Source organism: Onychomys torridus, chromosome 23 (assembly GCF_903995425.1).
Source record: "Onychomys torridus chromosome 23, mOncTor1.1, whole genome shotgun sequence".
In the NCBI taxonomy this organism is placed as follows: Eukaryota; Metazoa; Chordata; class Mammalia; order Rodentia; family Cricetidae; genus Onychomys; species Onychomys torridus.
The window spans coordinates 52481365-52495754 of record NC_050465.1 but is presented as its reverse complement, the minus strand read 5'-3'; the positions used below and the strand labels follow the sequence as shown (position 1 = coordinate 52495754).

Below are 14390 nucleotides of genomic sequence, written 5' to 3'. Positions count from 1 at the left end.
TTTCCTGCTATTTATAAAGTTTTGGCTAACTAGAATGTAAAGAGTTTTGTTTTCTTGTTTGTTTTTAAATGTGCTTTTGCTTGCTCCAGAGATTAATGCCCGAGAGCTGACTGCAGCCCGGAATTTTTAGCTCCACGCATGTTTGATGAAATTGTTGCATGGAAAATATGAGAGAAGTAAATATTTATTGTCACAAGTAGTCCCATCCCTACTGACTTCCTTCTACTTTCTGCAGCTGGGTGCAATGCATTTTTACAAATAATAAAAACAAAATAATCATCCATTTTAGCTAGAAGGCTAACTCAGATGTGGTTAGATGGAAGAGAAGGTCACTACCAGGTGTTCATCCATGCTAGGAATTCTAAAATTAAGTCTTCCATTGATTTTATTTTCAGAGAACAGTTCATGTGAACTGATTACAAGCTAGACATTAAAATTAAATTAACTGTAAGAAAAATTTCCCTTGGATTTTTGTAACAAAGTGTAAATTTGAAAACCAAAAGTAAAATTTTAGTTTTTCCCAGCTAGCTTATACCTCCTATGATGTGTATTTTAAGAGGTGTAAGGAATCTTGGGATAAGTCAGTGTTCTAACTGGAGCAAGCAGAGGAACATGGGAAATGGTACAATTGCTAAAAGTTTGGCTAAAGTCAGGTTTGTAAGATTCAGGTCATGAAGTCAACAAAATATTCCTAAATTGCAGTTCCTTAAAATTCTCCTCCATGCTGTGTGGTAAGGGGTGAACAGTTTGATCATTTTTATTAACTCATGGAGAACATTTGTTAGCATCAAAGACTTTTTATAGCTATCTTATTTGTGACCTTTATCTTTGGGAAGTTCCTGAAAACTGTGATATATTATGAAGAACACCAAATCTTCAATAAATTCCCTAATAATTTTTTATCCTTACATAACAACATTGATGGTGAATCATTATTAAAATGAGTCTTTGAATAGTTCTGAAAATTGTACCCACAATTTAATCATGGTCGGTAGGTTTTAGGATGCTTGTATCACTGCAAATGTTTTTCAAATGCCCACTGTGGCTCATATATTTCATTGAAATAGGCAGGGGACCTTAGTAAGAGCAATGTTTGTCTAGTTGAGCATTGTTGATATTTATCTGTGGAACACTGATGAAAGTTTGTGCATTTTACAGCTACAAAAAGCCACTTACTAAGGGCTTTATATATACTATTGTACTTAATCGTCACAATAAGCTGGGTAATAGGTGCTGTTATGGGCCTTTAAAGAAGAGGGACATGATGATAGAGAGGTTAAACAGCTTTCCCACATCACATGTCTAGAACTTTGTAGAGCTGAGGTCTGAACCTGACAATTGCCTTTATAATTTATAATCACACCCATTTTCTATACCATGTAGCCTAAGCAAACTGAGAAACTCAAATTTACATAACTGAAAGTGGCTAAACAGTAAACGACTTTATGATTTAGTTAAATGTTAAATACACTTTCTGTTAAAAAGCCAATCTACTCCATTATGCCAAGAAATTCACATAAACCCTTAATAATATTTTTTCCTGCAAAAGCATATTTTATAAAGCTGTAAGTGTTACCCATGTTTGTTAATTTCTGTGTGCCCAAACTTAAATCTGTAGGTTTTAGGATCCTAGTAAAAGGGATCAAATCCTTCTTCTATCTGTTGCTCATTAGTTAGATGGCTTGGACCTAGTAACATGACCTCGGGTAACCTTGGTTTTCTCATATTTATAGTAGAAGAGAAACGGTGCATAGTTCACAGGGTTAAGTAGTCCCACAGATATGGAAGCATTTTACTTAGCACCCACTGTGTCCAAAGTGTGCTGAGTTAGTAGGAGCTATGCTATAGATGTCCTCTTCATGTTCTGTCCAGAGCTATTCAGCCTAGATCATGGCAGGAGCCACAAGTCAAAGGACAGGACATTTGCAACAAGTGATGTGTCCTCTTATGATGAACAAACTCTTTTTATTCATCTTCCACTCCCAGGGACTTCATGCAGCTTATTTTTGTCACTGTTACTTCTAATAATTACCTGTCTTCTTAGTTGCATCCTGCTAATTCAAAGAATAATTTATTTTGAAAGAATTTAACAGAAATTTTGACTCTAATGAACTCTTCAAGTGAGAAAAATCCTGTCTTAATGACAGTATTGTGGGAAACCTTTTATAAGCAATCCAAAGACAATTCAGCACTTTAATTCTGGGTGTGAAAGCGTGACCAAGCTGTACCTGTAACTTAGAAATATGTACCTGCACAGTGGTGCCTCATAGTGACAAAGGAAACCATACAAATGCATTTTGATAATTTAGTAATAACACGTGCTTCTGTTATTAGTAGTACTAATTTGGTCAAGTAGACGAGGCAGAGGAAACTATATGAATTGTCAGTTAGTTTTTTGAATTGAGTTCTCAATATTTTGATGAAAACATTGTTTTTCTTGACAAGTGGTAACAAGATTCAAGACACTTTGTTATCTAGTGAATTTTTAATGGAGAAAGTTAAAGAACTTTTAGAAATTTTGAACTTTTCTTTCCATTGTAGAATGTGTTATTTCAAAAGTGTCTCAGGGATTAGAAGCATAGCTCAGTAGTGAAGAATCCACACTGCTCTTATTGAAGACTAGAGTTTGATTCCCAGCACCTTCATTGGGCAGTTCACAACCAACTAATATCTCCAGCTCTATGAGATCTGGTGCCCTCTTCTGACCTCTGTGAGCAGCTGCACTCATGTGTGCATACACATAATTAAAAATGAAACTAATCTTTAAAATCAAAAGTATGATCTGGCTTTTCAGAGCCCACTATCCATAATGTGACACCTTGCACAGCCTTGATGCAGGGGGAGGGGCTTGGACCTGCCTCAACTGAATGTACCAGGCTCTGATGACTCCTCATGGGAGGCCTTACCTTGTCAGAGGAGGGGATAGGGGGTGGGTTGGGGGAGGAAAGGCTGGGAGGCAGGAAGTAGGAAGACAGGGAGATCTGTGGTTGGCATATAAAATGAATAAAAATTTCTTAATTAAAAAATAAAAAGATATTTAGTCAAACTGATTGCTATAACAAATATATAACAAATCAAGTGGTTTATGCAAATTGAAATTTTCATGGTATTCAAGGCTGTCAAGCAGATTGGGTCCTGCTGATGTGCTTCCTTATCCTAACCATAGTCATATGATTGCACTCAGAGAAGAGCAGGGATCTCTAAGGTCTCTTTTATAGGAGTGCTAAGTTTCCTGAAGGCACTTCCTTTATTACCTAATCACTACTAAGGCTGTCTTATCTTAATATCATAACTGCAGAGTTTAGAGTTTCAACATGTGAATTCGGAAGGGACAAAAACCATTCACACAACTGCTGATTTTCAGTGTGTTGTTGCTCATTGCTAATTGTTTCTGGATATATATTCTTTTTCCTCTGCAAGCACTGCATATGTTTGGAGCAAAAACATAGTTAAAGGCAAAATTCTCAAACATATAAATTAAATGAATAAACATAAAATGTCCTTTAAGATATATATATAACTATTTCTAGGTTAATTTTAGTTGAATGAATTGCCAAGCATAAACATGAATCAAAAATCTCTCTCTTTTTCCATTATTTAGCTACCAAGGACAAACCTTTCAGTCTGTAACTATACCTTGAGATTATCCTCTCCTTGGTCATCCCTTGGCCTCATTCAGTAGTAGACTCAGTCCCTTACATACATAGAATCCAGAGAAATGACGAAAGCAGCGGATGGTAGAATCTTGAATCACTAGAGGTCAGGTGTCCTTAGCATGGCATAACTATTAAAAAGAGTAACCCTGCCTTGCGTGGAACTAAGAGAACAAATGGAAATGGATGAAACTTGCAGAGTCTGAATTCACAGCCATCGTTTCCAGCTTTGTCACTGTTTACACACTATGGCAATGGTTCCTGCCTTTGGCTCCATGTGTGTGCAATCCAAATCCGTTTTCTGTATTGGCACCAGAATCGTGTTTCCAGGAGTGCAGTAAAATTTGGACGACCATCCCCTTTAAAAGACGACTTTCTGACCAAATCACCACACTGTAGACAGTAAAATACAAAAGTCAAAACTCACATTAAATCCATGACATATACGTGTGCTTCTTGGATCTCTTCTTACTATTTTAGTCTTACTGCTCACCACTGGCCCTCCCCACGTGTTACTCTTCAGAGATACGGAATGGCATGCCTTTGGCCAAGTGTACATGTTAATTAGTCTCAATGACTTCATGTCTTTGTCCACAGTCTTTCTCTCCAAGCCTTAGCCAGCTCTGGGTACCTCTCTCGGTTTTCTCCCCTCATGTATACTTACCAGACTATTCCTCAGGATACAGCTTTCTTAAATGCCCTACATGCTTTTTGCCATCTGCATCCATTTTTATTTATCTATTCACCTTGTTATCTTTTAATGTGCAGACCTTAATTTGATTCTTTTTTTAACCTCCCCACTGTCTAGCAGAGTGTACAGAAGATAATGCGTGCTATGTGTACATGTAGATCTAAGTAATAGCATATTGACAAAATGTTTGCTATGTCCTGATCTGTAGCAGTAATAAAGGAAACAATGGTTTTTTATGGAAATTTCTTAAAAGGATGGACTTATTTGGGAGGATGTGAAAATACATCATCTCTAAGGCAATAAGCTTATTTAATTCTGATCCTCTAAGTCCTGAGAGAATTGTATGTTCTCGGATTTACATTATTTTTGGAATAAATTTTGTAATACCTTATGTCCTAAAACAGCACTATTTGGGAAAGAGGGCAAAAATCCCATAAATACCATTTGTGAGTTGATTTCAGAAAGCACCAATAAATGTGGTGTCACCTAGCTGTTGACTGATTGGACCATATCAGACGGTATCTCCACCTGTTGTATTTGGTAGGCATTTCTGTGGAGGCTGGCTCCAGAAGCTGAGTGAAGCAATCTTCTCTTTACACTACACTGGGTATATAGTTCATAATGTTTTGACCTATATGATTTATGTGTCTGTTTTCCACAGCTTTTGTTTTGATATCAGGAACCATTAATCCTTCACAACTGTACAGTTGTAATGCTAACTGCCAACAGCAATGATTTGTAATTGGAATGAGAATGTGCTTTAGCCCTTTTATTATAATTCTGATATGCTTTTGAATGACCACATTTTACAGCTGAAAAAAATCAAATATACTATTTATCTGAATTCCTTAGTAAAAAAACATGTTCACTCTTACCTAACCTGAGTTTTCTTACCTTGCCTTTATGTAAACTTTGTATATAAGGTATAACAACACTTACCTTCCTGCTTGCTAAAATTTAACAATAAAAATTATTTCTGTGGATCAACATTATTATAAATTTGTATAGAGATTAAGATTTTTGTATGATGAAAAATAACAAGCTTTCTCTCCCAACACCCCATCTCATTAGCAATCAGCAATAAATTTTATTTTTAATTTCTGTGTGGTTTTATGAAGATAACATATTAAAGGCTAATTTGTGGGTCATTATAAACTATGTACTCTCACTTGTGAGTTCCTATAATGACAACTAATGTCATAGAAGCCCTTTATTTAAAATTAGACTCTCATGAACCCCTAGGGTATCCTTTATTCTGTGCATAATGAGTAAAAATAATGTAATGCTTCATCCTTGAGAGAATCTATGCAAATGACTTACTTTGGTGCCGTCAAACCATGAATGAAAGACTTTTTAGTTATGGAGAGCTGTGTTTGTTTGGAATGACTGTGTAGGAGAAAGATGACACTAAGCAAAAACCATAGAGAAGAAAATGATGAAAGGTCTGTAGGCCAGTCCAAGGATGTGTTAGCTTATCTTCTGGGACACCTGCACACCTCACTAATGAAAATGTTTGCAAAAGGATATCAAGTCCCCGAGAAAACCAGGCATCCATTTAGCCCATTTTCAGGTAATTCATTCTTCTTTAGAGCAACTCAGGAGCAAAAGCCTCAAAATTATCTGGGGTTTGCCACTACCCCACAACATTTTTTTTTTTTTTTGTATATTTTTAAACGTGTTCTAGGATTCTGCCTTCGCTTGGAGAAATGACGTATCCTGTTTTATAACATGAAGAACTTCAACACCGAGTAACTCCCTTTGTGGAACTTGATTTCTTTTTCAGGGAATGATGTACCTGGAAGAAAGACGACTTGTTCATCGGGATCTGGCAGCCCGTAATGTCTTAGTAAAATCCCCAAACCATGTGAAAATCACAGATTTTGGACTAGCCCGACTCTTGGAAGGAGATGAAAAGGAATACAATGCTGATGGTGGTAAGGTAGGTGGAGTTGAGAACAACATCCCTTGAAAATGCAGTTAGATGATTCTTTACCTCTAATAATAACAATGGTGTGATACTTCTTCATCTCTAGTAATAACAATGGTGTGATACTTCTTTTCTTTTCTTTCTTTCTTTCTTTCTTTCTTTCTTTCTTTCTTTCTTTCTTTCTTTCTTTTTTTTTTTGACATGGTTTCTCTGTGCAGTTTTGGTACCTGTCCTGGATCTCTCTCTGTAGACCAGGCTGGCCTCGAAACTCAAGGAGATCCCCCTGCCTCTGCCTCCCGAGTGCTGGGATTAAAGGCGCGCACCACCACTGCCACCCAGCGATGTGATAATTCTTAGAGACTCAGAATATGAACCTTTAACAGAGGGCTGTAGAAATTGTCCCATTGATCCTGAGACTACAGAACTATTACAGAATGACAGATTTTTTATTTTTATTTTTTATTTTTTTATGTACTGAGAAGCTTAGGTACTACTAACAATCACAATATATTTGAAATTTGACCATTCTCATTTCTAATCTTCCTGAACCAAAAATGATACCTTGCAATTACCAAGCATAGTTGCTTTGATTACACTTGTATCATAGTGAATAATTTACTTACATTGCTTTACTTATCACTTGACTGTACAACAGAATACATGCCAAGCTACTAATTTTGAAGAGGGTTGAACACAGTTACATCTTTAGCTACCTTTTCTAACCCCCAAACTCATGTTCTGCCTGGCAAATGTGTTTCTGAAAGTCACCATCACTAAATGGTTCACCCATATCTTAGTTATAACACTTTTTTTTTTTACTGATTAATCCATATCCTTGGCTAATTAATTAGGGAAATTTGTATGTGAATATCTATCTTGCTTGACCTGAAGAAACCTATGTCAGAGCAGGTCAATGATGCAAACCTATGAAATCTTAACCTCTGGTGACCTATGAAGCTCTGATAAAGATTCTTTACAGATATGAATCTGTTAATTATATACATTACTTTTCTATCACACATAAAAATACATGCAATAATAGGCTTCTAAATACTAGAAGCACCTAGACATTTACATAATTGTCTATATTCAAATCCTACCACAAAGTAAGATAACATAATTTTATAAAATATAACAATTTCAGTTTTGAGAAATTATCTGATCTTTTCCCCAATCTTATCAGCCTATTTAATCTGTTTACTACCAAACTACAGTGGTTTAAAGTCACAGCTCTAAAACTCTCAACAAGATTTCTCAGAAATAGCAGTCCATAAATCACATGACTTCACCTGTCTTAAGAACATATAACTGTAAGGTTTGTCTAAAGCAAGATTCATTATAGCTTTGAATGCCTGGTCACCATTAAGTCTTTATCCAGCCACCTATGATTTAAACCCACTTCTCTAACATGGTGTCCATAGTCCATAAAGCCTGCTAACTCCTTGCCCATAGGGAAATTGCTTTCAATGTGTCTTCTGTTCCTTTTCACTGAATCCCATGATTCTGTCATAGAGTTACCTTGGTGTCACCTTGGTGAGCAGCCAACCTCATGATTTCTAATGCCTATTTAGTTTTAAGCTTTCAACTGCAAAGTAGAAATGTTTATCTTTATTCCATGGAATCTAATTATATCCCAAGCTCCATAATGCTGCCCTTTGAGTTGAAACACATTCTGCTGACCCATCATCCACAGGCTATGTGGGTTGAGTTGGTTTTCTTGTAGTGATGATGGATTTGTGCTGATCCTCTCACATTCTTTTATAGTCCTAGCTCCTATTTTGAAAATGGTACGTAGTTTCAATTCTGGCTAGCCCAGGCAAGGGAGATCATTTGCATCTGGGAGACAAAGCAAATCTAACTATGGAATTCATGATTTTAGACAATTTAGTGACCATAAGAGGAAGTAAAGGCAGCTGAAGAAGAAATTTATTGCATCTATGGTCAGAAATATATCTGAGGGAGAAATGGAATCACTGAGAATAGAGGACTCTGAAAAAAACATAATATACAAACATTTTTACATTTGATATTGTCAGTCATAATACTAGTTCACAATTTAAATGCTAGACATTAAGAAACGTATAAAGCTGTTGAGGTGTTTAATTTTCTTTGTGTTTATGAAGCTTTAAAATATATTCTTTGGTTAATTTACTTTGTAGATTTTATGAATTTCACTTTATTTGTTCCCTATCTTGAAAAACAACTGGTTTATAGCTATATACACACCATCAAAAAAATATAATTGAGGTCAGTCCAGAGACTAGCATTTAGGAAATATAAAAATGATTTCTTGTGTGATTTTTAATAATTCACTTTTTATTTTTTCTATAGATGCCAATTAAATGGATGGCTCTGGAATGTATACATTATAGGAAATTCACTCATCAAAGTGACGTTTGGAGCTATGGTAAATAAATCTTTATAAATTTGGCCTTTTAAAGAAAAATGTGTTTGCTTCATACAGTATATATATATACAAGGTTGTATTTTGGCTATATTGGAAGTGCTTACTTATAAGCTTGACTCCCTAAAGGATTTAACTCTTCAGTCTTTAATTTAAAAAGCTAAATAATCCAAATCACAATTTTATCTATCTTCTTGTAATTTTTTTTCTGCTCTTCTAAATGTAAAATATATAACATCACTGCTAAGTTTTTTGCTATCAGCTTTGATTTGACACAATTTGTCTCATGATTTATTCAAACATAAACACAATAACTGGCCAATGTTGGAAACAATTTCTTAAACTCTCATGGCCTTAATTTTCAACAACTCTTTGGTCATATAACTCTGAAAGTGATAAATGTTAAAGGGTAAAGCAAAACAAAACCATATTTTTGTTTGTTTGTTTTTTGCTTAAAGGAATATATGTTCTTTGGTAGAAAACACAGTGGTTATTGGGGCAACAATGTGCAACTAATAAACACAGCAAAGTGACTGAGAAGGTGGTGATGAGAGAACACTGCTCACTGTAGATTTGATTTTCATTTACAAATTACATTTAGAATGAGAGAGCAAGATTAATAATTGTGATTAGAACATTGTTTTCATTGCATTGAATCAGATGTTGAAGTGAGCAAGTTAGCAACTTGTCTGTGCTTACAACTTTGTCCACTTACAACTTAACTAGAAGTAACTGCAGAAACCAGGAAAGTAAAAAGAGACTTTATGGGTGTGAGAGGGTGGGGAGGGATAGAGAGTGGAATAAAAGATACTCCTTCCTTTAAATTTCTAGTCATCATTTTTTTTCTAAATTTAAATATAGCACATAAAACTAGTATTAATTGCTAATAAAACCACAATGCCTCTGGGCCTGTAAGATTGCTCTGAAAGTAAAGCAGCGTACTTTCAAGTCTTATGGTGTGAGGTTTATCCGCAAAACCCACATGCAGTGGAAGAACACCAAGTCTTTCAATTTGTCCTCAGATTTCCACTTATATCCTGCTGTGCAGACCCCCACATTACACACACAAATAATAAATTTATGTAAAAGAAGAAAATAGAAAAACAGTGCAATCCCTGGTATGATGATTAGTGCTAATTTTCAACTTGACCGTGTCTAGAATCACCTGGGAGATTTGCTCTAGGCATCACTATCACTATGGGATACCATCCTGAACATGTAAATTGAGACAGGAAGATCTGCCTGCTGTGGGTAGAATCATGCTCTAGGCAAGAGACCCTACACTGCATAAAATGGACAAAGTGAGCTTAGTTAGTATTCATGCATTCATACTTCCTTGTTTCCTGAGTGTGGATGTGGCATGACCAACTGCTTCAAGCTCCTGCTGTCCTGATATTTTCACTACTGTAAATTATCACCTGAACTGTGGGCCAAGATAACCCTCCTCCCCATAAGTTTCTTTAGTCAGAGTATTTTATCACAGAAATAGGAAACTAAACTGAGACAGTAATTGGTACTAAGAAATGGAGCTTTTGTTGACCTCATGGTTCTGAGGCCTTTGGAACTGGTTCTGTTGTTGCTATTATTTTTTTGTTTTGTTTTGGGGAGGAGTGTGGAAGAGTTTAGAAATTTGGGCTAGAAAAGTCCTTGAATGCTCTAAGAGGTTGTTGGGTCATTCTGTTAGGAGCCTGGAAAATATTAATGATGAGAAAAACATAGATGGTTGAAGCCTGCATCAAGGCTGTTGCAGAAGGGAACAATGAAGGGAGAGAAGCCATTCATGTGCTGTTTAGACCAAGAATCTGTCTTTAATCTGCCTGTTTTTTGAGAAATTGAGTGATGCTGAATTGAGAGATGATGGAGTACTTTATTTGGCAGAGAATATTTTCGGACAGGGGAACATTCAGGATGTTACTCTGATTGTTAAACACCCAGGTACCACTGAAGACACCTGCATTGACTTAGAACAATGGTAGGGGTGTCCTGAGAGCAAAACCCCACTCATCAGAGATTCCAACTTGAGGAGATCCAAATTTATTTCAAGGAAGAAAGCCTAAACTGGAGGGGTTCCCTCTTTCTTGGAAGCGCCTGACTAGGAAAGATCCCCCAGGGTCAGCACACAGAAGTAGATGAAGCTGTGTTTCTGTAGGTTCAAGCTCTATCTCAAGCTGATGACAGAGCTTGGCAGTGTCACCTACATGGTATGGTTTTAAAGGCATGATGACAACAGAATTGAGGAGGCCATGGAGAACAGCCGAGGCTCAGAGATGTACAGCAGAGTTAGAGTCCAAGAAAGGCAAAGCTGTGAAGGTGATGCCTCAATCGCTGTGGTGACTTTGGTATATCCAAGATGCCAGGAACATGAGACAAGTACCAGTGTGGAGTGCAGACATGGAATGGATCCAGCTCCGGGGAGAACCTATGGCAAAGTCTACAGAAAGGAAGTTGTGAGGGGTGGTGCTACTCAAGCCTTTTGAAACCCAGTTGATTACATGATCAGATCTAGATGCCAGATATGGAGCTTCAGGATTTCATGTTTCTTGTTTTGCTTTGGTATAGTTTTTTTGTTTTTGTTTGTTTGTTTTTTCATGCTGTGCTCCAATTCTTCCATTTTGGATTAAGCATATTTATTCTGCATCATGATATATTGGAAGTATATAAACTTTTTATTTTTAGTAAGAACTCACAGTCTCACAGTTAAGAAACTTTTGAACTTTTAAAGTTTTGGAATTGTTGAACACCATAGGGAGTTTAAGGTTGAACTGAATACATTTTACTTTATAAAATTGTCAGGAGGACATAAGGACAAAGAGTGAAAAGTTATGGCTTAAAATTGATGTGTTCAGGTTTCAAACTGACAAAGGGTGGAGTTGTGATGGTTACTGTTTCTAGTCAACCTAATGGCTATGGGAATTATCTTGAGTATATTGTTTAAAGTGGGAAGACTGACCCACTGAGAGATGGAATATTCCATAGACAAGGTCTCTTGGACTGTATGAAGTGGAGAGAGCATGCTGAACACTCCTGTGCATATACATTCATCCCTCTCTATTGCCAAATTGTGGATGTGGTGTAGCCAGCTGCTACCAGCTCCTGCTGATGATGAGTTGAAACTTCCACAGACTTTTCAATAAATATAAACAGATTGATACATAACGCTGTTCTTAGGTACATCCTTGGTCTCAGCATCTTTTCATAAGGCAACTTGATATTATTATGATACACCATAGTTGATTGCAAGAGGCGTAAGTGGCAGAAATGCTACATATCTTTGCTTATAATATGTTAATGATGAAAATTATCACTGGCTGCATTTTGATGTACACAAAATATGCATCAGTTGAACTATATCTTAAACGTGATGAAATTGCAACGTAAGTTTTCTTATGTTTCTCATATAGTTTGAGATTGCTCTTTATATCTAAAGCCATCCTGTGCCAACACTCCAGAAAGAGTAATTACATGATTAGAAGCAGGAATTTGGGCATGTTAGCCTTTGGTTTTATATTTATCAGCATTGCATTTCATATTATTTTTATTGTTTTAATATGTAATGGTTTTTAGATTTGCTTTGTTTGGAAGCTCTGATAGAAATTTGAAAATACCTATGTTGTCTTTAGCAACAACAAACATGGGTTCAATAAAAGGTTTCCTTTGTGTGCATGTCCTGTATGTGTATGTATGTATATAAATGTATGTATGTATATAATACTGTGGTTGACTTGCTTAAAAGGAGTGATCACCATTTTTGCTAGCCTTCCATTTAAGTGTAAACAATGGCTCTCTTGGGCAACTAGCTCTTGATATAAAAAAAAAAAAAAAAAAAAAAACCCCAAGGATTTAGGAAACATCAAACTGCTGAAATATGTCACTAGTTGGACATGTATGTGACAATAAAAAATTATAGGATGCAAATATTAACAAAATAATCCAATAAGTGTTAGTGATTCTATTCTGAAGGGTAGTTTGAAGTTTACATATATATGTATTTTTTTTTCAGGCAGTGATGACTGACATACAACAGATTAAATAAATAAACATTACAGAGATATTCAGAAAACATGGCCCCAATTAATGAATCTTATACTAAAATAAATGTATATATGCATCAATCAGGACTCATATTATAACACTACCATGCTTACATAGCTATTTCTATTTTGAAAGTGTTCTGCCCTAAAGGATAAGGCTCAGTGATAGAGAATTTACCTATTATAGTAAAGAAGTAATCTTTAGTATATGGTTGCTTTTTTTCTTGGTTTTGCCTCTTGTTTTATTTTCTCTGTCAGTGCTCTAGTGGTTGAAAAATGATATATCATTAGCTTAGAAATAAGCTGTTCACTTTTTCTTCATTTCTACATTTCTCATTTATATGAATACCCATTCCTATGTTATCCTGTCTTCCATATGGATTGATCCTCATGCAGACTCTTGTATGTGCTAAGTAAATTTGTATTTCCCTTGTTTTCTTTGTGTTAGCTGAACAGCGAGCCACAGGCTTTGCTGTAGCAACAGACACTTGCAACATTCTGCAACTATCAGCTCAGCCTTTGATGGCTTTTCCCTCCAAAAGGCTAATTTAAAAATTTATCCGTCTTACTTTTCCTGAAATCATATTTATTTTACATTGAATACATGTATATAATAAAGGAATTGTATATTGTATTTTAATATATGTGAAGCAATTTTCATCAGTAATCATTTAGCATTATCTGTAAGTACAAATGGGGAGCTTATTTTAATATCTGGTATCTGTTCTAAATTTTTCCTGCGATAGATTAAAAACTTCAAGACAATAGTAAGAGAATTCTTACTGTGAATTGCCCCAAGAGGGTTTAGCCCTGGAAATGTTGAAGTGAGTGAAAGATTATGATGGAGTTTCCTTTAAGTTTCTATTGTTTGCTTTTGAAAGAGTACTGTTATATGTGCTCATTCAAAATTGTAATGGCAATTTGCTTACATATGAATTTTATTTCCAATTAGGCGTCACAATATGGGAACTGATGACCTTTGGAGGAAAACCCTATGATGGAATTCCAACCCGAGAAATCCCTGATTTATTAGAGAAAGGAGAGCGTTTGCCTCAACCTCCCATCTGTACTATTGACGTTTATATGGTCATGGTGAAATGTAAGGCTGGAAAGTAATTTTATCACCTGCATCATCATTCTTAACACAATAACAGTTTAGATTGTTTTACCTTCAAAATGTTTCTCTACATTGAAGAACACAGCAGCAAGAACACTTAGGAATGCAGAATATAAATACCTGTTTGTTGTGATTATTATTATGAAATAATAGTATTCTTCTAAGCTACAAAGTAAAAGTTGTTATCTAATTTTTATAATTTCCATGCCCATCAAAGTTTGTCATTAGGAGAGATAATTATTCATAAGAATGTTAGTAGTAATACTAGTGTTAATCTTTATGGGAAAATAGCTCAACATCACTGATAGTCTAAAACTGAATTAATTGGGTATAGGTTTAATCAAAAGTAAATTAGCAGAGCAGGTTGGGAATGAGAAGAGATGAGTCTACATTGGAGTAAAGATTATAGTGTTTACCTTTTTCAATTTGATCATTTGTTTACGTCAAATGTTCTTACTTTTCTTTCCACTCCTACACCCCAGACACATATGTATTATAAATGTGTTTTGGAAGCCTAGACCCTTAATTTTAATAGAATTAAATAAGTCCCTGGGGTTCCTGACTTAA

The 14390-nt window shown here is 35.6% G+C and overlaps 1 protein-coding gene across 1 annotated transcript in view; it reads left to right on the top strand.

The window, feature by feature from the left end:
* Nucleotides 1-14390, top strand: part of Erbb4 (erb-b2 receptor tyrosine kinase 4) — a 1064935-nt gene that overhangs the window by 1008618 nt on the left and 41927 nt on the right. The window contains exons 21-23 of the mRNA XM_036172732.1: nucleotides 6128-6283; nucleotides 8603-8678; nucleotides 13659-13805. Of these exons, the coding sequence (XP_036028625.1) occupies nucleotides 6128-6283; nucleotides 8603-8678; nucleotides 13659-13805 (379 nt within the window). The remainder of the gene's footprint in view (nucleotides 1-6127; nucleotides 6284-8602; nucleotides 8679-13658; nucleotides 13806-14390) is intronic.